A 25,133-nucleotide genomic window follows, 5' to 3' on the forward strand; every position below is an offset into this window, starting at 1 on the left:
GTCTATATTTTATCATTTTTCTTAATATCGAGTCATATTTCAATGTTACATTTCTTGAAACATTACGTAACAAATCATTTTTAAAAATGTTTAAAAAAATATTAAAATAATTGGTCACAAGTCCTTTTATTAATTAAAAAAACATTCATTTTAATGTTATAATATAATATAAATATTTTATTAATAATTCCATCAAATAAATTTATATTATATTATTTATATATTGAATAATTTGTTTAACGAATAAAAAGAGAATTCGTTTTTTAAATATCTTTAAAAATGAGTTTTACACATTTTTTTTATTATATAGGTAATGCAAATTAATATCAACTTCGCTTCGTGTAGAGAAAATAGAGTGAAACGATACAATTAAAACAATGAGTTCCTGCTTATCTTTGAAAAGTGAAACGCGATAGACATATTGCAATTGCGCGGGGGAATTTCCCTTGAAATCGCGCGAGAGATCGACAATCGCGCGCGCGACTAGCAGCCGGAAGTGCAGGCCCGGCACCCCGTCGTGCATCGCGGCGAATCGCGCGCGGCGCAGAAAGAAGAAAAAAAGAGAGGGAAAGAACGCGCGCGAAGATACAGGGACGATGCTGCACGCAGCTGCACGGAACGGTTATGCAGTTCCGCCGTTGCACTTCAAAGAAGCGCCGTCGCCCACGCGCGAAAACTCGCTTTACTACGTCCGGAAGCGACGCTTTATGATCCCCCTGCGTGCGATCGCCAAGGAATATTAAAGAACCTAACCTGCTCCTCTCTTCCTCTTTTGGCGCGAAGACTCCTCGTCAAGCGACCGCCATTCTTTCGCAATCAGGCAAACACGAGGGAAATTCATTGATTTCGCATCAAAAGTAAGTTTTTGAATATGTTATTTGTTATATATATATATGTGTGTGTGTATGTGTGTGTGTAACAAGAGAGAGTATGTAATATGAGATATATATAATATAATATACATATATTATATTATTATATATTTATTATATTATATGTGTATATAGGTTATTACGCTTTTATTTTGTTTCTCTTTTGTCTATTAAAAACTTCGAAATCGTCTGATTTGAATTAATATAGATATCAAAATTATATTTTCTTCAATTTATTTTCAGCGGGCTTTAAGAATTTTAATTGAACTTAATTATTGAGATATTCATATAGATTTAAAAAATTACTTTGCGCTTTCATCGTTGCTGAATTTTGAACCTTATTAATAATATAAATATCAAAATTATATTTTCTTCAATTATGTTACTTATTTTGAAGTTCGGTTGCATTTCAAGAAAGTGAGAGTCCGATAAGAAAAGAATCAGCTGTTCTCAAACTTGATAAAAATTATTTAAAAACTAAATGACATTCTCTTGCGATAAAACACACGGTTGCTGCCAGCTGAATTTTCCATAATATGTTCATATATAGTTTCATATATTTATTTGTCTATTCTGTCATACACAGAATAGTAAAGATTTTATAAACTAAAATTTTATAGAATAAAAATTTTGGTCATTCTTATTTCTTTTGCATCTCGCAGACGATGATCATGCAAATATAAATTTTATTAATTCTATATGATTTTGTTTTTTTTAAGAACACACACACACACACACACACACATATATATATATATATATATATGTAAAAAATCAATTTTTGCTCATTTTTTAGCTTTAATAAATATAACATTTATTTTTATAAATTTCTTAGAGTCAAAATTTCTGATAGCTTTAAAATTGTCAAAATCAAAAGTTTTTGAAAATATGAACATTTTTTCTAGTAAAATATACTTGAATAAAAATTACTGCGGACTGAAAAAAATATCATCAAGGCGTTTTATTTATGAACATTTACGAGTAGAGTCAATTTATGTAAATATTATATAAAACATTTTATTCAATTTATTTGATTTATTTTATTCAATTTTGTTAATAAGTAAACGAAACATTATTTTTTTTCCCAACACATGAATACATTGGTATACACTCGATCGGATGATTTCCACATATGTCGCTTTTATCTCTTCCAAAAGAAACATAAAAGTGACCATGTTTTAGTTACCCTGAAATAATAAAGCGCATATTTGTTGATAACTCGTTCGCTTAATTGTTTTAACTCTAGATTCTAGATTACTATCATACGTAATATTTACGTGCTGATTTGTAAAAAATTAATTAAATAAATAAATTAAAGATACTTTATATTGAGAGCCGATAAAGGTATTTATTTCTGAGAAATAAATTAAAATTTATATGTATATGTGGTCGCAATTGAACTTGAAAAAGAGACCTATTTTAAGTTAACTTTGATTGAACACACTTCTCATTTTTGATACATGTAAAAATTATATTATTATAAGAGACTCTTTCTCTTTGGAGATATTGAATTTTATTTAAAAAAAATTTATTTTGCTAAAGGATTCGAAAAGGCTGTAATTAAATTAAAATTGAGAATTGTACAGTAGAGTCGTTTCTATAACAAAAAATAGAGATACAAATATATTACATTGACATTATTATATCACACATACATTATTATATTAATCTGAATAGTATTATATATAATATATAATACATGACAATATACGACAATATATGACGATATAAAATGTGTATAAGACCAGCAGGCCTATTCTGTATAAATATTGTATATTTAAATTCTCATTTCTTTATTAAATTTTTATAAACTTTAAACTTTATAAGCTTTTTTTATAAACTTTTTTCTAAACTCTTTAAACTTTTATAAACTTTATATATTTTTAATACAAAAAATAAAAAATTAATATACGTATAAAATTACAAAAAATGTTTATTATTGTCTACAGATATTTACTTAATGACTTTTTTAATAACTTTTTTGATTATTATGTATACATTTACATATTATTGATATCTCGATTAATTTTTAGTTTGTAAAAAAAATGCATTTGAAATAAAAAATGGATAATAAAAACCATTTAAATGTAAATACAAAATAGTTTTTAAAAATATATATTTTAAATGTAAAATACAACACCCTATAAGCGCACTCGACACACATATTTGAACGACATTCACAGAATATACAAACGTCTTGTGACTGTCCTTTCGAATATATGATATAGGGAAGAAACAATTCCATCTCAAAAGCATATCTATTTCAAATAATGAGCTTCCATAAATGTGAAGCATATTATTATGGACTAGTTTTTCCATGTTTCTTGGAAAGTTTTATCCGACAAATAGCATATCTTTATCTCGTTTTTTTAGATATTATCTGAAAAGAGACAAAATTATATTGAGAAGTTGAAAAAACCGGTCCTAAGGTTCCACATGTTGTAACACGTTACACGATAATATCTTCTAAGAATTAACAATAAGAACTGAGTTGAGATTAAATAGAAATGTATATAATTGTTCCCCATACATTTACATTCCTACATTTTTGTATATAACTATTTCTCATAATGTAAAATATTTTTTTCCTTGTTTACAATATTTTTTATTGATATTAAAACTTTCGATTTTAATTACGAACTCTCTTCAGAAGCTTAGAATGAGTTCAACGAAAATTTTTTTGTTAAAATATTTCTGGACGCTAATCGATTAACGGTTTAACGTTTATAAATTGATTAACATTTTTATAAATTAAAAGGATTAAGTAATTAAGAGAAGCATATCTTTTCGTTTAAATTAAACTTGTCTATAAGCGTTTGCGTCTATAATGCTATCATAAAATAAACAGTCTTAATTGATCTTAATTGCATTTTTATTATAGTTTTCGAAAAATTAATGAATCACATTGTGAATGCAAGTGGGACACTTATTAATGCAAGATTTCTAAAATATATTATTTTTTCAAGTCTCATACATACTTCATATATCGTTACGTTGTTCCTATTATTTTATTCCACGTATATAAAATAAAATATTAGATCAGATTAATGTCAATGTACTAGAGATGTGCGAATTATTCGAATTCGAATTGACGTAGTTCGAAATCGAAAGATTCGATAACGTCAAATCACTGCAATTCGAATTCGAATCAAAGAACCGCGTAAAAAGACTTAAAATCCGTTTAATTCTATCGTTTAATTCTATACGCGTTGATTCGATTCGAATTCGAAATATGGGTGATTCGATTCGATTCGGCGATATTTTTGTCGATTCGATTCGATTCGAGTTGTTTTTTTGCAAATTCGATTCGATTCGATTCGAATTAGAAAATCTTGATTCACACATCTCTACAATGTACACATATTTGTATGTCTGTTTTTTTTATTACAGAGACGATGATTCTACTGTATACAATTCTCGAATTTTCATTTAATTACAGCTTCTTCAAATCCTCCAGTAAAATAAATTTTTCTAAAATAAAATTTAATATTTCGAAAAAGAAAAAGACTCTTGATGATATAATTTTTACGTATGCATATTAAATGAGATAAGTGTGGTGCGACTGAAGTCTTCAATGTCCTTTTTGGAGTTCAGATTCAGAAAGATTTCTTTCAACAATGTGAGCGAAGGGAGCGAAAAGATGAGTGATTTGATAAAATTGAGTAGTACAAACAGTCGACAAAGTGCCCACTTTAAGACAAAGTTCCATTGGCTATATACTAGAGGAAATGCTGTGCATGTACTTGTGTTTCTTCTTGCCTGTTTACACTTTAATCCCTGGCGTTTCCATTCCAGCAGTGTTGTTATGCTGCCAGGAGGAAGCCACGAGGAAGCGTTTTCTACAAGTGCCCGGTAGAAATGTCACTGCTTTCTCGAGATCTTCTATTTGAGAGAAAAATAAACATCCTCTCTGGACCCCGCGTTACAAATGTGTGTAAAATTAGTTTGCACGTCCCGTCTCTCGTGCCGCGATCGCGGCACGCGCGATCATCCCTTATTTAAATAAGTATTGAATTCCTATTAGGTGTTTCTTTGCAAAAATCATGACTAAGTTGATAAATGATGATTTTACACTATTTAATTAATTATAATTAAGCATGCTTAACTTTATAAAATGTAAATTGATATTTAAATCTATGAACGCGCTATTAATTTTATTATATAATTTAAAATAAAAATAATTAAATTCTAAATTACACATATACATGAAAGTTTAATTATGAAATATCCTATTACATATAAATAATTATATGAGAAAATAGAAAAATAGATCTAAAATTAAGAAGATATCTATTTTTATAAAAATCGGAAATATATACATGGAAATTCGTTAAACTGCACTGGAAAACAATTTTGGTTACATTAACAAAAATTCTGTTTCGCCCATTTTTTAACAAAATTTTTGTTAATGATTTTTCTTCCAGTGTTGAATCTCTAGCATTATTCGATAAAAAATTTTTAAATAATTTTATGAAAGGAGAAAGAATTTAAAGAATTTATGAAGAAAAAAAAATTGTCTTTTAAAACCAATATGTAACTCATAGTTTTGTTATAGATAACATATTCTAAAGGTAAACGATTTCAGTTTAGCTATAAATTCTTTGAACAAAGCATGGATATGTAATCTATTCATTTGTTTTTAATTTAAAAAATTGTTAATTTAATCTATAAACAAATTGCGTTTACATCGCGACGATGTTTCTTGATGGCACTTGCAACGCATCTTGCATTTGAATCTCTTATTCAATCGACTACAATTTCTACCGCGTTGAAAAATAACTGTTGCAATTATCACCGTGCAGGAAATTGTCGCGTGTCGTATGACGAACAGGAAGCGAGACGTAGGATGTATTTGTCAGGATGTCTTTTATTTCATTTTTTCCCTACTCATTATTGCATCCCCTTCTCCTATCGATATGATTCATTTATCGTAATTGATAATAAAAAAGGATATTTTTTAGATAATATATTTTAGGGGTAAACAAAAGCTGATACAAGAGAGATCCAAGAGATTAAATAAAGATGCAAGAGAGATCCAAGAGATTAAATAAAGAATGCATATATTGTGACCTGCTCTCTAAATTTCTTGCAATGAAAACTGAACAATCTCATTCCAAAAGAGTGGAATTTTCTCCAAAAGAGTGAAATCTCACTCAAGAAATTTAGAGAGTGTGTATTTACGTTTATAAGAAGAAGATTTGTTTGCGTGATGTGATTAACGCGATATAAAATTAATACAGAGTAAAATTAATCTGATTAAATTTTTTTCCTCAAATTTGCTTCCTCTCTTTCTGTGATTTCATAACAAAAATAAAAGCACTGCAAAATTCTTCTCAACAATTTACGCCTCAAGTCTCGTTACTCCATCGTTGTAAAACATTAAAGATATAATTAATGCTGTAGCATGCATATTATCTCTGAAGACTTATGATATAATAATAAAAAGTTATGATCATAAGTATAAAAGATTATGTATGAATGTGTATATGTATAGAGATTATCGGAGAACTGCCCGTCGGAACCTATTCAAAAACGATGAGCAGAATAAAAAAAGATAGAGAAAAAAAAGGATAAAAGATTATACGATTCCGATAATAATTCGTATCGTTTGTAATTCGTATCATAAAATCTTTTATCCTTTTTTTTCTATGTTTATTTTGCCCATCGTTTTTGAGTACATTTCCCTGATAATCTCTATACATACAGACCAAAGTACATACATACGCTTCAAAGTATTTAAACCGCACTCAGAAATGAGATATCGAATCAACGTAAATTCGTCATCGATTCGACTCTTTGAAACAGACAATTAGCAGTAGAAAATAATTAGTACACTCGAAAAGATGATTGAAAAAAATTCCGTCATAAAAAATACTTATAATAATAATAATAATATTCGGAATACTAATCTATATGTAATCTCGATTCCAAATTGATCGAGAAAACTTATTATTAAAATTAAGGAATCAGGAACATCCTGGTAGGAAAGCACGCACATGTTATTTTGCATTTCTCGATAAGAAAAATAAATAAATTCAGAAAAACTGTGCTTGCCTCTTGAGAAAAAAGCGTTGCAAACACCCGGTGGAAAGATCTCGACATGTGCCCGTTGTTGAGATTTTATCTTCCTCTGCTTTTGTCTCTCTTGACTCAAGAACAAACTATTAACTCCGTCTACCAGCCGGATTCCGGTAATTTGTGATGACAATTCCGTGTTCCGTCTCATATATACGATGCTTGTAAATGGGAACGTTATGACGAGACCCGCGAGAACACGCGATACAAATCTGTGCAGAGTCGGTGTCATTGGCGGAAATGACGATAATGATCTCGACGCGCTCATCAAATGCACTTGTCAATTCTTCAATAACGATTGCAGTCGCTATATGCGCGCAAGGAATTGACGCCTTGTCTGATTGTGAACTGTTTTATGTCATCAAAATAGAACATATGTTTAATGAGTGATTACGTGAGATCTATTTTTTTTATTTCCTCATACATGATTATTTATATGTAATAGGATATTTTATAATTAAACATTCATTTGTATGTGTAGTTTAGAATTTAATTATTTTTATTTTTAATTATATATATAAAGTTAACAGCGCGTTCAAAGATTGAAATATCAATTTACATCTTATGAAGTTAAACAAATATAGTTTTCAGATAGTAAGAAGAAACAAGTAAAAAATAATTCAACATTATTTAATAATAAGTGATTCGCGTCTGCGTCCGCAGAATTTTTTTAGGATAATTAAATTTTTTTTATTTTTTATTTTTTGTTCTTCCTTAATTTTTTTGTTATTTTGTTATTTTTATTTTTTTTTATATTAAATAAATTCCAGTATTTATTCAAAAGAAGAGCAAATGCTTAATTTTTTTACTGATTCCAAGGGGGGTAAATGCCTTTTTTTGGTGTACTCACTGTGGACGCCCATGATGATTCGACATTTTTTCACTTTAATATAGATTATTTAACGATATATTTTAAAGGTTTTACAAAAAAGAAGTCATCGGTAAACGAACAGACGATTTTCAATTTTATTGTCAATTTTTAACGAGCTAAATGCGCGAGCGTCGACAACTTGTGACGAAAACATAGTTAATACACCGCAGTTTCACCACTTTTCAACCCTCGTTCTCTCTCTCTCTCTCTCCCTTTCTCTCACTCCCTTTCTTTCCCTTCTTTCCTGCTGACACTGACGATCCTTTCCCTTCTTTAACTGACAAGCACCAATAATCGTCGGCGTAGGCGGTGCATTTATGTAGTAGTGCACCAATGACGTGACCGAGAAAAACAATCTTCGATGATCTGCGCGTGGATGCTATAAAGCTGCGTGCACTGGCTTTGCCTTTGGGGACCTTGGTCCCTTCAGTCGTTATTCAATCGCGATAGTGAACATTACGACAGTGCAGAATATTTTCTTTTCGCATTTTCACTTGCGATTAATTGCTTCGACAGTGATCGAAATGACTCCGAAATATGAATCTCCGATGACGCCTCTTCAAGTGCCTTTTCCACATACGGATGCCAACATCCCTATTGATTTGCAGCTACAATTGCGAAGACAGCACTTCGAGAGGATGTCTTTAGCGCACATAACAGGTTTGTTATTGTTCTTGGTTATTTCTATTTATTTTGAAATTGTGCGAACGAAGATTAGCTGTTTGCTGTCGCAGAACGAGTTGGCACATTTGACATATGTATATTTTACGTTAACAGTTCGACGACATATATGATATTTTAATATCAAGAATCCTGCAATATGGATGTAATGCAATGTGTAAATTTTAAGTTGTATATCATTCATCACTGCAATCTGTTATTGGATTCAACTCCATATTTTTTCTATTTTCTCTTTCTCTCTCATAATTTTTTTCTTCCCCTTTTTTATTTCAATTTATTATTAAATATTATATTGAAACATTTTTTATAAATGTTATATTAATGTGTTTCTATTGAAAAAATAGTATGATTTTATTAATTTATAACGAGAGAATTTTGATAGCACAATTTTTTGTATATTTTATGAACAAAATATGTTAAATATCAAATATATTTTATAAATACATGTAGCACTTTTTTTACTCCGGAATCCACCGAATTTTTGCAATAAATAAAATATCCTTTGGACTAACGCATTATTCTAGGAAAGAAGGTTTACCTGGTTTGCACAAATCAGTTTGCAAAATCAGAATCACACAGAGTTCTGTCAATTATGACACCCGCTACAATAGACGGATTTTCGAAAGATGAAGAGTGCCGACGTTCAGCGAAGCGAATAATCATTATCTTCCCTGTAGGAAGACCTTTTTATAAAAATGGTCCTAGCGATATATTGTCCCTGCTTTGCAGGAGATCGAGTATTATAACTGTGTGAAAGTTTATAATGCTACCTGGCACCAAGTGCGGTGTCTCTGATGTTGTTATCTTTTCCGATTTTTTTTTTCGTTCAGCTTTAAAGATCGATTTTTTTAGAAAGAACACCGCCCGAAATTTTTGATCCTTTGAAATTAGTGCTAATGGTATTTCTAACTCGTCACTAACAATAAAGTTAACCAGTATAGTTACTGGTTTCTCAATCTTAAGTTTTGTTTCACGTTCTCGTCAAGCGTGTATAATTATACGCATAAATTTTTATTGGAAAATTTATATCACACAGTCACTTTTTCAATAATTTTCCGAAAATACCGAGATTTTGCGTAATATTATAAATCTTAATTTCTTGAATTATAATGTAATTGAGAATATATAGACTGCAATGTTTTAATTATAGATGTTTTAATTACAAGTATGATTATTGAAAGAAGATTGAATTTTTTTTAATGTCTCGTACAAGAAGACATGATATAAATTTTATCAATTGTTATAACTAATCATGTGCTATCAATTTACAGATGAAGAATCATATTTGAGGATGAACATGATGATGTCTCCACACACACGATCTACCTTACCACCTGGAGTACGCGTTGAATTGAAGAATCGTGAGCTATGGAATAAATTTCATGCCGAGCACACGGAAATGATCATTACAAAGACAGGGCGGTGAGTGCACGTTATTATATTAAAATATTATCTACACACACACACACACACACAGGTTGTCCCAACCTGTTAGGGATGCTACCTGTCAGGTAAAACTTACCAAGAAATGGGAAAAATCGGTCCACAGACAGATAACACATACCGTTTCGTATCTCTGTCATCGAGATTATTACACAAAATATTTTCAAATTATTATTATACAAAGTTAATAATTATATATACAGTAGGTGTATCTAAATAAGTGCGAAAATTTGAGGAAATAATTCTTTGTAGAAAATTAAGGAGGGTTTCTTATATATTAAGTTTTAAATTTTGATAAAAAATTAAATAAGGGTTGTTAATTTCATTCCCTTATAACGATACAGGAAGATAAACAATGTTAAATAAATATGATATACACTTCCTTCTTCTCGGCCATAGAGTCAAACGCGATGTTATTGCGAATAAATAAAGTAAGAAAATTGAGGAATCTGGGAATTTTGTATCCTGTGGTTGGGATCTCAAAAACTCTCCTTGTTCCTCTTTTAACTTTCCCTGTAAAGAAAGAGGCGAGAAAAATACCGGTTCAAAATTGGCTAGCCAACTTTCGGAAGGAACAAGGAGAGTTTTTGAGATCCCAACCACAGGATACAAAATTCCCAGATTCCTCAATTTTCTCACTTTATTTCACAATAACATCGCGTTTGGCTCTATGGCCGAGAAGAAGGAAGTGTATATCTTATTTATTTAACATTTTTTATCTTCCTGTATCGTTATAAGGGAATAAAACTAACAACTCTTATTTAATTAGAATGCGTTATGGTGCTCACAAGAAAGGCGCGCAATTGTGGTTACGAGGAGTAATCGTATTGAATTTTTTTACACTCAAAAAAATATTTCGCTGATATAGTTAGACGTTTAGATGTTTTAGTTAATTTTTTATACCTAGAAAATTTTTGCTGTACTTGCTATATGATTTTTTTGAGTGTAAGTGACTTATCGATAGCGGCGGCGCCGGTCAGCAACAGAGATTATCTGCTTCTGTCTTACTTAAAAATCTTGTATCTCTGTGTTTTCGAGATAAAATACTTTACTTCCCAAACAACAAAACGTTTAAAATCGGGACATATACTCTTATATCCCTCCCAAAAGTTACACCTTTTTAAAGAGAGAGTTGTAAAAATTAAGCTTTTTTTTTCAAAAAAAGACTCTTTCAGACAAATTAAAAAAATGAAACTTGGTGGGATATTTTTCACTAATAAAAAAGGATATTTATTTAAACAATGATAAGAATATTAGATCGGCTCTTTAATATAAAACACGATATACACCTTCTTCTTCTCGGCCATAGAGCCAAACGCGATGTTATTGCAAAATTAAGTAAGAAAATTGAGGAATCTGAGAATTTTGTATCCTGTGGTTGGGATCTTAAAAACTCTCCTTGTTTCTCTAATTATGCGTCTAAATGGCGCCCGGCGCGACGAAAAATACAGGATATACAAAAGATGCTTCAATTCAAAAAGCCAGGCGAGATATTTCCTTGGTGATACTTCAACTTCGAGATCTCTTCGTCTTGGCGCCTATATATAAGAGGTACGCGACAGAGAGAGAGAGAGAGAGAGAGAGAGAGAGAGAGAGACGCCGGATTCCCTCTGGACACACCCTCTTGTCTGCTGATCGGCGCCGTCGTTCTTGAAAACTTCTGCACGCTGGTCGCGATTTTTTTCCTCTTTTACGAAACAATAGTAAGCATTTTCTAAGGGGTCGACTGAAAAGTAATACCTACCCATCTGGTCCGCCAAAACCCGAAAGTGTGATCCGTCTTTGGTTCTTTTTTCTCATGGCTTATTGCCAATCGTTCATATTTCGAGTTTCGAGTTTTAATCGTTCGGTTGATAAATTATAGTAAAAGAACCGTTTTTTAGCAATATCCTGTGTAAACAAATATACATTATAAAATATATACGTCAGAACAAGATAAAAAAACCGATTCGGCAAAAAGATTGAGTCGGTGCCATGTGAACGATTTATGCAATTTCTAAAAAAAATGAAAAATAAAATCAAAATTTAATACTTTGTATGTCTCATTAAACATTCAGGAAAATATGTCAGTCCCTATGTTACGGCTGTCTGTCTTGACGCGATTTCATGGTATAAGGTCTAAACAGGAAACACAAAAGTGTCAAATAAATTTTGACACTTTTGCGTGTTTTATTAGGACTTTGACCTTATCAATGTCGCAGTTTATAATATCTATTTTTAACAGTACAGTAAAATCGTAGAAAGATAGAATTGTGCGACCAAAGATCCGGGTTTATTTGACAAATCGATGTCGTTAAATAAATTTGTTCCGAGTGGTTTAACACATGACTTCCAAAATTTAGTTTGAGGCGTATTTTTTGTTATTTTAATGGTGTACAAATGAACAAAATGACGGACTATGCTATAGAGTAACGACAATATATTTAGTTTTGCAAAAGGTCAGATTATGTTAAAAGACGTCATGGGGACACCCCATAAGGAGTATCCACAACGATTGATTTATCGCTGCAGATCAGGGACAAGATCGGAGATCGAAGTGCATTTAAAAATATAAAAAAAATATAAAAATATACAGCTATTCTTTTTTATGGTCAAGTTCACGAGCAACTATGTCATTTTCCACACTCGATAGGCGACTCCTCGCGTCCGTTTCCGGTTAAACGCCGATATCCTTTGCCGGAAACGATTGACAATTCATTGTCAGTTCCTGAGATGGGACTCGGGGCGGCAACCACTCGAGATAGGGGTACGTGGAATTTTGCGTGGCAGTCTTAAATTGATAATGCGATGATGTCACTGCATGAGAGATTTCGTGTTATATCGCCTCTGTTGCTTTTGCGTGGGCGCGGAAACCGCAGCGGAAGAAAGGAAATGCGCCTGAATTATTTGTTTCTGTTATCGATAACAAGTCTTTTTTTTTGTCCCTCTATCTGTGAAAATAGGCATCGATAATCGAATAAATAATAATGTTGATATTTGTGACTATGTAGCAATGACGCGATGTCGTTTACATAGAGATTTGTGAGGTAACGATATGTAAATATATGTATACATATATATAGTTTTACTTTTCGAAAGGTAAAACATAACAATCGTTATGTATTTAAATAGTTCTGACAAACAAATATTTTTTATCATCAAGATTTATCTTAGCTTAGCTGGATCAAAGAAGTAATATCCGCCACATTGTCTGTTTGATTATTCCACGATATTTCATGAGATCATACGAATTGGTACTTTTGTTTTTGTAACAGTTTTACTTATAAGTATGTATTTTTATTTACATATAAAATACAGGGAACTTCGAAGATAAATTGTTTTATCTAATACATAATATATACAATACACAACAGAAAGATAAGTTATTCATAGATAAATTGAATATATAAAAATATTTTAAGAACGGATGTTTTTTTAAAATGTTTCCTATATATAAGTATGGAAATGTATCAATATTAAAATTTTTTAAATTATTTAAAAGTTTGTCAATTTTGCCGGATTTAAAAATCAGCGAATTTCTTTTTCACATTATTCTCTATTGTATATTTTTTTATTTTATAACTTTCGCTTCTTTACTTTTACATGAACTTGATATCTATGCAATAAATGACACCGTCACAAAATAAAATATCTCGTTACATTCAATCTAGACCACCTAGAGACTTAAAGTTTCCGTCACCATAAAACGCAAGATGATCCATCATTGATCGTATGTTTTTAATGACTTGCGAGAGGTTTCGAATGTGTTGATATTTGACAGCTAAAAAGATCCGGATCCAGGTCACGTATTATGCTTTTTTTCTTAACATGCATATTCGCAGTTCTTAAACAAATAGCTAGGGTCACAATCCTTAAGCAAATAGGAGCCTCTATTATTCATATGCGTGCCTTCTATCCTTTGTAAATAAACACCCCCACATGTTTACCACGTGTGTCTTTTCGCGCGGCTTGCCTTAGTTAGACGTTTTCTATGGGCAGATTTTTCGCCGCATTCCATTATCTCTCCGACCATGTCATAATTTTCTGCCTCTTTTTCCTTTTGTGTTCCACGGTTTCATATTCCTCGGCCTTTTTATGCGAAGTCGAAGTCCTGTGAGAGTGAACCGGAAAATGTAAAGTGAAAAATATGCGTAACAGATGTTATTATCGTCACAGTCGTTGAGATTCAGTCTATTACATTAGCACGTCGAAAATGTAGTCACAAAAAATACTGTTAGACAATCGAAAAGAATTCCTCAAAGATAATGCAAAATTACATGCTGTATTTCTAAATTTACCCCTTCCTCTCTCTCTTTCTCTCTTTCTGTTCGGGGGTTAGTTGATTCTAGATTTTATTGTCCCCTTTGAAGTCTCCTTTCGAGTCATTTATGAGAATGTCGTCTTAAATGAAATGTTTAAATATGCAAGAATTTATAGCTAACATAAAATTTTATTGTGTAAGTAAAAGGAATAAAAAAATCTCCTTTATTGTTACTCATAATTGTAAAAAGGTAAGAAGAATATTAAGCAAGACAAATATATTTACGTAAAGAGCATATAAAGTTCATATGAATGTGTTTATAATATTATAAATATACATAGATAAAAGTATTAAAAATGTATATGAATTAGGATTGAAATTGAACTGAAATATAACTAATCAAAATACAATAAATTCGAATTTATATTAATCTTAAGTTTGGTGAATTCTGATCTGATTGGTGTAGTTTCAATCTAATCTCAATTTATTAGATAAATAAAAATAAGATATTCAAATAAAAGTCACACATTTTATCATGATTTTAACGTGTTATATTTAGCTTTCCTGTTTACTGATTTTACTGTGCTCCGATATATCGAACTCTCCAAAATTAGAACTGACAGCCTGATTAGTGTAGTTTCAATTTAATCTAAATTTATTAAATAAATAAATGTCACATTTGATCATTTGATTCAGTTATCATTTGATTTAGATGAAGTGCCATCTTCAGCTTTTCTTTTTACTGATTTTACTGTACGAGTATATCGAATCCTTCTCCAAAATTAGAACTGGCACATGGTTTTTCGTGAGATAGGAGATTAGCCCACTTACCCCCGACTTTTTTTAGAGTTTCTTACGGTTGACTCGTGTCTGGACTCTGGACAGCGGGCGCAGGTTCAGCTCGTGCCACTTAATTTACCTTGTGTCACTAAAACATTATTGCGTCTCGTGTAAATCTCACGTGGCTCCTTGGACCAGATGTTCATGTCACGCGCGCCACGCGAACCATGTTCAAAATCAGTGATAAGAACGCCTTTAAAGCGTTTTTAAGACATCTTATATGTATGTTCCGGCTTTAGATATGTTGAGGATGAATCCTAGTTGCACTTCCTGAGAATTTGCTGTGATTTTTTATTAATCGATTATTTATTAATTGTATCAATTTCGAATAAGTATATTAAAAAAAAAATATCTAATACAAAATATCTTTTTTTTTATACATGACTTATGAGTATGACTAATCAAGTGTTTCGATATTGTGACCGACGCGACACATTATTCAAAGCAATAATCTTTCAAAAATTATATTTATTTATTATGGTTATTATATTTTTATTGTAAGAGTATTATAATTTTTGTTTATGATTTTTTAAAAAGTAATCTGAAATATAAGGTTCTAATGAATATAATAATTATTATATACCTTATTTAATTATATTCATATAATATATTAATCCCCGCGTTAATATAATAATTATTATTTTAAAAACAAGTTTATAATTTCTTTTATTATCCAAAAATTAAGTTTAGTTTTCTTAATATCGTTTCCATGAGTCTGTGTTTTTCCATGAGTCATTCTTTGGCCTCACAAATCCCGATGGTGTACCAACAGGGATTGAACAAATTTTTTCAGCCTTGACCACTCGATAGAAAGAATGAATAGATTAAAATTAAACGCAAACAGAAAAATAATAGAAAACGATTTTTTGAGTACGGTTTCATTTTTCAGAAATGTATACTTATTTATCAGATATCGATTTGTTTTTTAAAAAAGTACACATTGTGATTATGTTAAGTAAAAAGAAATAATTTTTTTAAAAAAGTGTTATGTTCGTTGACAAAAAATGTCGTTACATAATATAACAGCATCTGACGCTCTAACTCATGCCAACAAACATGAATTTTGTACTGCGTTCGTCATATAATCTCATAATTGTTGTATTTATAATAAGGTCGAAATGACTAAATTAATTTTTTAACATATTATTAGGATATTGAGAAAGACTGTCGTACAGTCGAAACGTTTATCTTAACTTTTGTATAGTATGACGTAAATTAATAAATAAATTTTTCAATTAATAGCATATAAGCTCGTTAAGTTGGCCTTTTATTATATCACATATTTTAATTGTATACGAGCCGAAGTTTAATTTATAAAATATATATACTTATTTATCAGCTTATCTGCGGATTGATTTGAAATGTTTACCGAGAAAATTAAAAAAAAAAAAATATGAAAACCGACGAAAATCGTGCGCAGGAGTTATCTTATTGTTAGTGTGGTGCCTAATGATGACGCCTGCTTGTCGCAGGCACGTTAATGACCATCAGGGATTCTTTATTCTTTTAGAGTTGCGTCGTCTGGGGAAAAGGATTTCCCTTTCAATATATTAGGAATCAGATGAATCATTCGTAAGATAATTACACGCATCATTCGTAACCAAAGTTGTTAAGCTAATGAAGTCTTTAATGATCAATATATCGCCTATCAATTATTGTCGCTCACCTACCATATATCTGCAAAAGTATCGAGCATGTTTCCATACAATGAGATTTAATGACAATACTATTCATTTTCTGAAACAATTGAAAAATAAAATTATTAGTGACCTGAAATATTTCCTAAAAGCATATATATATATATATATATATATATATTAAAGCAAACTAGACTTTTTCATTCGAAATAATTTATATAAAGGATACGTTTTGTTCTTCACCACTTATATTAATATTTTTTTAATTTTCTCTTTTAATTAAATAAAATTGTATTTTCAATTTTAAATTTTCTCTATGTTTATTCGCGCGCGCGCGCGAAAGTGTTCTCTTTACACAAAAATATTTTATCACAAATTTCAAAAATATTTTATCTCAAAACATCAGATACAATATTATACATATATCATGATAAGAAATAATTTTGTTTTATTTGATTGCAGACGCATGTTTCCATCCGTTCAGGTATCTGTCAAGGGTTTGAACAAGAATAGTCAATATTATGCAGTTTTGGAGATAGGACTAGCCTCTGATCGCCGTCACAAATATTGTGGAAATGGCGAGGGAAATGATAACGCGGAAAAAAGGAACGAGAATAAAAGCAATATTCGGGGCTGGAGTAGTGCCGGACAAGCTGAGTCACAATCTCCATTTGAGCGCAGAATGTTTTTTCATCCTGAAAATCCAGCGACAGGCGAGTACTGGATGCAAAATTCAATCAGCTTTAGCAAACTGAAACTTACGAACAACGTCAGTGATCCTGGCAATAACGTAAGTAATATGCATATAATAAAAATCCATTAGTAGAAATAAATGAAAATTTTGCTTCTATTTTCAGCTTCAATTTTCTTACATTTACTAATTTTATATATATATTTGATCTCATATATAATATTCCGAAAAATATTTTAAAATATCGCTGAAACAGTCACTATATCTTTCTTCTCATTTATTAATTTTATTATTATATTAATTTTTTTAATTGGAGGTATATCTAAGTGATCACTAATCAAAATTCGTCAGACTTGATGATGGAGAAAATTTTTATACTTGATAATATCCACACTATCAATTCCATAAAAGATAAGATTAAAAAAAGTAGAAGAAAAGGAAGTATGCAAATTCAGCCTTCGTTTATCTAATCCTTCGATGTTTTGACAACCTTACTCTTATTTTCTTTACATCCTTATTTCCCCCCTATCAGCTCAGTATTGTATTTCTTCTTCGATTTGCCGGGTGTTCGCCACGTACCCTCCTGTTTTGTCCTTCAAGATTATCTCTTCATTTTACTTATCACTAATCAAGGGTTGCCATCATTAAAAAAAAATGTCAGCGATAATTATTATCTTAATGCATTGTAACCCAAGAAGTATAAAGTTTAAAATTGGTGATACTGGCAAGATATCTTTATAGCTATTTTTAAGATTTTTAAGCTATCATATCATAAGATTTCTTAAAGTTAGGGGTCGATTGTGTTGTAACTTTTTCTAAAGTAAAAATGTGAAAAGTGAAAAATTGTCTACCAATCACGCATTGATTTTAAAATGAAATCGATGTGTGATTGGAAGAAATTTTTCACTTTTCACACTTTCACTTTAGACAAAGTAATCGACCTCTTGTCTTAAAGCCCGTATCAGATTAGGATTGGGATTATTTTGAAATTTCAATCAGAGCAAAGTTTACAAGCTTGAGATTAGTTTTCTTAATTCTGATTTTCATAATATTCTATACCTATGTAAAACTAGCAGAAATTTAAATTGCAATAACTTTTAAATGAGTTAGTGAATTAAAAGCCAAATGTTAACAGTATAACTTTAGTATCAAAGTAGAAGCAATCTATATAATTTTTACAAATTTTGTATCATTTTTTGATGTCTCTCATACATCTTTAAGATATCTTTTGGCTATCGTATTATAAGATTTCTTAACACTATCTTAAAGATTTCTTAACAAGATCTTATGCGTCAATTTTGGACTTGGTGCTATCTAGGAAATTACTCTTTTCTTATGAAAATGTTTATCTCTTCGATAATATTTTTGCGACCACTATCCTCAAGAGATCGGCTCATAAAATGAAAGTGTAATACGAAAGCGTTATTTGGGTCAGGGATTAAAACCCTCTCGACAAAAGAAAAGAGAAAGGCTCGGGGGTGGACATACAGATTCTCTCCATGGGAACAATCTTTAAGCTAGAGACCGGTGCGAGACAGGTCGGTCAAGTCCATGGAAAACGAAGATTAACACGCTCCACGAAACCCTGTAATCGATATATATATATATATATACCTTGTATTTTTTACTCACTATGATCCTCTGCGAGGGTTTGTTTACGGGGCGCATGGCAAGATAACTCAAGCCGCCATCGTCGTCATCGCCGCTGTTAGGGAGATGCCGTTTTACGGTTTTGCGTCGGCTTTTGTCAACGATATACGATATTAAGAACGCGGCGGAAGAATGGCGGCGGCGCTCTTTGCCCTTCGTTATATCCTCATTCGAATCGATTCGTGCATGAAACACGTCGCATTTAATCCTCAAACGCGGCGGCGAGTACAAAACAAGGTATTTGCATTGTTACGCGGTTATCTCAATTTTGGCACCTTTTCCAGTTTTTCAAAGCGGCAAATATACGAGATATGATCTGATCTAAGGGAGTCTAATCTAAACGGTGAAAAGCGATTAGATACCTATAAATGCAAATTAAGCATCGATAGATATCTTGAATTAAAAGCCAAATTGCAGAATTTTTATGATCCATATAATTTTCAGAAAGCGTAAATTAATAGATAACAAAACTTTTCTTCTCCGCTAATTTCAAGCGGAATTTATATTTTGTGCAAGGGCTGATTATACAAAAATACATTATATAATACTAAAAATTTTTTTTAATACAAATGTTCTAAAATCTCCGAAACGGGTCTGCTTTGTGCAATAATTTATTATAGTTTTGCTTAAAAATAAAATTGTTTAAATATAAATAAATGTAATCGTAGTAAGTCAAGACTCTTATTAAATTATAATAAATTTGATAAAAGGCTGTTAAGAGCAATAAATATAAAAATTCAAATTATGTTTGTGTGTGAAAGTGAAGTCATATATAAAGATAATATTCTAGTAAGATTCAAAGGAGGAATTAATTTAAAAAAATGTTTGATATATAAAACAATATATTATGTATATATATATATATAATTAATAAAATATCTGATAAATGCATTAAAAAAATTACCTTATCAAATAATGCAAGTTATATTTCAAAATACGCAACAGATCAAATATTCAAGTGATGCATCGCTCTAGATTCATATGAGAGATCCTCGGTGATACATATGATTCTGAGAAGGTTGGTAGGGCCAGTCTGGTTTTCAGGAATTGCGTCTGTGTCTGCGTCGGTCGGCCTCTTTAGTGAGGCGCCAAGTTTATCTCGAAAAAGCGGCGCCCTTTTACACGGTTCTTCAAACTAATTACGAATTTAAGAAAATTCTCGACGTTCATCGTTCCAACCCACCCCTTCCTTAACTAATAGAAAGGGTCTTTTCTTTTCTGTCTTAGGATTATGTTATTCCCAATAATGCAAGCTACATAACAACATGATCTTTTTTGTGTATTTATGGTTGTAGATAAAAGTTTGATTTTTTAAAGAATATATACCCTTCCTCAGGTAGTAAACTGACATTATTAAATGTCAAAATGACGTCATTGACGTCAAAATGATGTACGCTTATTACCTGGGTAGATGTGTTTTGAAATTATACCTAATCTTTTCAGAATTATCTTCAGATCAGATCATTTTAAATTGAACGCAATTTAAAAATAATATTTTATACTATCGACATGCTTAATAAAATCACAATTTTGTTTTTTATATAATTGAGTGAATTTATTCTCAAACTCCATCAATCTTGAAATTTTGATCATATTTTATCGCATATAATTTTTATTCCTAATTATCTTATATATATTTTTTAAAATATAGAGTTTATTCTTTCTGTATATCATTAATCTTCTGAATATCGATAGAAAAATTTATATTTACAGGTGGTACTAACCTCGATGCATAAGTACATTCCTAAGATTTGGCTAATTAGTTGTATCAAGCCTGCGAAAACTCTGAACGAGCTCTTTTCCTATCCAGCCTCGGTTTTTACTTTTAAGGAGACTGAATTTATCGCAGTAACAGCCTATCAGGTACTTGTAAAAAAGATTCAAAATTATTTTTATATTTATTATATAATATTATAAATATTTAAATATAATTTATATTTTTTATATTTGTCTTTATATTATTTCTCTCATATCGAGTATTACTGTTCGCAAAAGTTGCAAAGTTTCTCTCTGCGTCGTTTTCTCGAAAAAATTATATTTAATGAACACTTTCGTCTTCATCATCATCTACAGAACGGGAACATCACGAAACTGAAGATTGATAATAATCCGTTCGCGAAGGGATTCCGCGAAACGGGATCCTCGCGATGCAAGCGTAAGCATAATCAACTGAGCCAATCAGAAGATGAGAGCAACACAGATTCGTCCGAGTCGAGTCCTGGCGCGAATAATTTGGACGACTTGAAGAAATCGCCGAAGGTACCTAAAATAGCAAATTCTGACGATGACGATGACAAGCAATCGATTGCTGAGGATCAGAGATTAACCGCGACACCGGAAAGCACTGATCATGAATCATCCGAGGTATCATCCACTTTTTACAGACCTTGGTTAAATACGCGCGCAAAACCTTTGGAACCGATACCACAAGTATCGATGGTACCATCGGCACCATCGTTGTCGGAAGTTCGCTATATAAAATGGTTCCGATCTAATTTAACTTATTATTTGCAATCCTTGTCATTGGTTGAGCAAGAAGCCTGCTTGAACTATTATCGGTGTTACTACCCGATATTATTACCCGATTTTTATGTCAGACGACTATAATTTCTATGATTGCTTGTTGTTTTAATTATTCTTGTGATTTTGCTGAAGTTAATTGCATTTTAGACGCAAAGGATAATTGTTTATATATATATATAATTGTGTAAATAAATAATCGATGAATTAAACCTGAAAAACTACCAAAAAATTTTTTATTTGAAATATGATAAAAAAGTAAAGTTAAATTAAACTTTTTATTGTCAGATAACTCCAGATATTAACATGGAATACATCTAATAAATTATATTATTTTGATTTCAAATTAATTTTATGACGATTAATGTGATTATTAGACTATTTTAAGTTCACAGATATTCACGCATTCGTAAACCAAAGATTATTTATAAATAATACTTATTCACACACACACAGACACACACACACATATTTTATTCTGATAATACTATAGTAAACTTAAAGTTTATTTTACATGTGATTTAAAGTTAAAGAATTCAGGTTTAATGTGACAAAATTTAATAATTTAATTGCTATAACTTTTTATATAATATGTAAAATATTTCGATATGAAAAGTTGTAGCAATGAATTATAATTTCTATATGTATGTCATAGTTCCTATGTGTGTTATTATTAAGATTTATTAGTTATTAATAAAATAAATTATAAATTAAGATTTATAATTTATAGTTTATATTTTTAAGTTTGATGACCAAAATAAATAAAATTTAATTAAATTTTTAACACTATAGTAACTTTATGATTTGTTATTAACAAATATAAGTTTAATGATTTGAATAAAAGTTAAGAAAAATCCTAATCTTATTTACATTTATAAGAGAGAGAATTAAGACATAAAATAATTTCTTTCGGTGCTTTTTTTTATATGAAACTCATCGAAGAAATATATTGTGATAACAATCATGTTTGGCTTATAATAGATATGGATTAAATAAAAATAAAATAAGCAACAAACGAACAATGAATGCATATTTTCGGAATCTTGTTTATTCATTTTATTATTTGCAATCCTTGCTATTGATTAAGTAAGAAACCTTTTATTGAGATATTATCGGTGTTACCACCCGATATTATTACCTGATTTTTATATTAGAGGATTATAATTTCTATGATCGATTGTTGTTTTAATTATTCTTGTGATTTGATTGAAATTAATTGCATTTTATTAGATACAAAGCATAATTTTTGTCGTGTTCGAAGTGCATATATTTGTATATGATTAAATAATAATAATTCTTAATTCCGATTGGAACGCAAGATTATTTTTTATAGAATATTTTTTATTGATATAAAATTATATATAGCATTATTTATATTCAAAGAATTTTCTACTCACAAAGTGCCTAATAAAGTGCCTTATGCTTGTTCAATATATTCATTATTTCTAGACTGTAATATTACAATATTATATATTATATATATTATATATTATAATAATATTGTAATATTATTTTAAGTAAGATTATTTTTTATATTAAAATTATATCTCTATATACATTTTTGGTTTTATTTAAAAAATTTTTTTAATTTTATTTTTTTCAAGTTCTTAATTCCGAAACTTTAGAATTGCTGCTTGCATTCGTTGTTAGTTTGCTCAATATATATCCAATTGTATGTGTACAGTGCGTTCAGTTTACCGCATATATACATATACATATATATATATATATATATATATATATATATATATATATATGCTATCACTGTATATTACAATTTAATATCACCAAAGAGATATTACATACACACACACACACATATATATATACACATATATATATATATATATATATTATTATAATAATCTAATATATAATATTACAATATTATATATTATATATTATAATAGTATTGTAATATTATTTTAAGTAAGATTATTTTTTATATTAAAATTATATATATATATATATATATATATATATATTTATCTATATAGCATTTACACTCAACATGAGATGAACTGCGATATTAGTGCCTGTAATATAAGTGCCTTACATGCTTGTTCGACACTGTAAAAAAAATTTGTTAACTTGATTAAACCTTTCAACTAAATCACTATTTTGTTAATTGAACATATATTAGTATTTCAAATATGTTTTGATAGATTTAATATGTTACAGTTAATTTAAATATTTTTATATGTTCAATTAACAAAATAATATTTAGTTGAAAGGTTTAGTCAAATTAACAAATTTTTTTTACAGTGAATATACTCTCTTTAGGCTGTACCTTTTGTACCTTAGAGGACAGTCATTTAAATACATATATGTATATATATATATATATATATATATATATATATATATATATATATATATATCATAATCGATAATGTATGCTCAATGAATTTAATACGCACATTGTATATTAGTTATTTGCAACAAGTGATAATACTTTTACAGTATTATCATTTGGGTACTTATTAGCTTTCTTTTCACTTTTCAGGATAAATCTTTTTATATCTACTGAATCTTTTTACCAATGTCAAGATTTCCAACATTAAAAAAATATTATTAAATTCGAATAAACATTTATTTCAATAACAATATAAATCATTTATATGAAACAATAATATGGATTTAATGTGAAAAATATTTATTTGATATAAGAAATTTTTTTTCAAAACAGATAAATATTTTCTTTGTTTAAAATAAATGATTTATTAGGCAGTATTGAAATAAATATTTATTAATTTTCTCTTTCCTGCCTATTGATTTGTAATTAAAATCAAAAGGAAAATATAATTCACGGATTATAATATTTAAAATTAAATTTGTCGATTGTTTGACATGACAGATTTCGATCGAATAAATCTTGCGATAAACAATACGTAATACATTATAAGAAAATGTACGAATATACAAATTAAATTTGTTGTTACCGCGAAATATTATAATGCATAGAATAAATTTGTGCAAAATATTTTGTCTTTGAATTTCAATTTAAAATTATTCTTATATACTAATTATGCATTTAATTTTATACATACTTTAATTGATCTTGCAATTTTATTATGCGATCTCAATCTGAATGATAAATTATTACATTTAGATCAGCGAAAATTTTATTTATTGGACGAAATATATATATATATATATTTGATTCTGAAGAAAGTATCGTTCGAAAAATAATTATTGTCAAAGATTATTGTAAGTGAATCGTAATAAAGTGATTTTATACTTTTGTATCACTTTACAAAATAATTTTTATAAAAAGATTTTATAATTTTTATCCCTTCCGCTTTATATATATTTGATTGCATTTTAAAAAATATTTTTAGATTATGTGTAACTCTATTAAATAACTATATATATATATATATATAATTGACATTTTATTATATTTTTGTTATTTTTACTTTTCTAGAATTGTTCCGTTCTTAACTTTTCTCGCTGTGCTATTATTTGATGTTTCCATAGTAGGAATATTAATAATATAATTGACATTTTATTATATTTTTGTTATTTTTACTTTTCTAGAATTGTTCCGTTCTTAACTTTTCTCGCTGTGCTATTATTTAATGTTTCCATAGTAGGAATTAATCCTATTTAA

General features: G+C 29.4%; 1 protein-coding gene across 4 annotated transcripts; it reads left to right on the forward strand.

The window, feature by feature from the left end:
* The first annotated feature begins 386 nt into the window (after positions 1-386).
* On the forward strand, positions 387-24,077 carry LOC114935683 (T-box transcription factor TBX3). Of its 4 annotated transcripts, none has more exons than XM_029308588.2 (7): positions 387-857; positions 4,668-4,802; positions 8,335-8,478; positions 9,771-9,921; positions 17,122-17,449; positions 20,714-20,863; positions 21,074-21,739. In XM_029308588.2, exons 3-7 carry the CDS (start codon positions 8,343-8,345, stop codon positions 21,605-21,607), a joined length of 1,299 nt encoding a protein of 432 aa, XP_029164421.1. In that variant the 5' UTR covers positions 387-857; positions 4,668-4,802; positions 8,335-8,342; the 3' UTR covers positions 21,608-21,739. The 4 variants fall into 4 exon arrangements, with proteins under 4 accessions (XP_029164421.1, XP_029164422.1, XP_029164420.1 ...); XM_029308589.2 differs by having other exon boundaries at positions 4,671-4,802; XM_029308590.2 differs by lacking the exon at positions 4,668-4,802 and adding an exon at positions 24,027-24,077 and having other exon boundaries at positions 388-857; positions 21,074-21,364.
* The last annotated feature ends 1,056 nt before the right edge of the window (positions 24,078-25,133 follow it).

This window comes from Nylanderia fulva, unplaced genomic scaffold, assembly GCF_048542155.1.
Source record: "Nylanderia fulva isolate GAGA-0341 unplaced genomic scaffold, ASM4854215v1 Scaffold18, whole genome shotgun sequence".
Lineage (NCBI taxonomy): Eukaryota > Metazoa > Arthropoda > Insecta > Hymenoptera > Formicidae > Nylanderia > Nylanderia fulva.

Bases quoted from the DNA above. Each gene is read 5' to 3' on its own strand.
- LOC114935683 (XM_029308587.2), top strand. The intron at 17,450-20,713 runs GTAAGTAATATG...TTATATTTACAG, and splicing joins TCAGTGATCCTGGCAATAAC to GTGGTACTAACCTCGATGCA. The intron at 20,864-21,073 runs GTACTTGTAAAA...CATCATCTACAG, and splicing joins TCGCAGTAACAGCCTATCAG to AACGGGAACATCACGAAACT.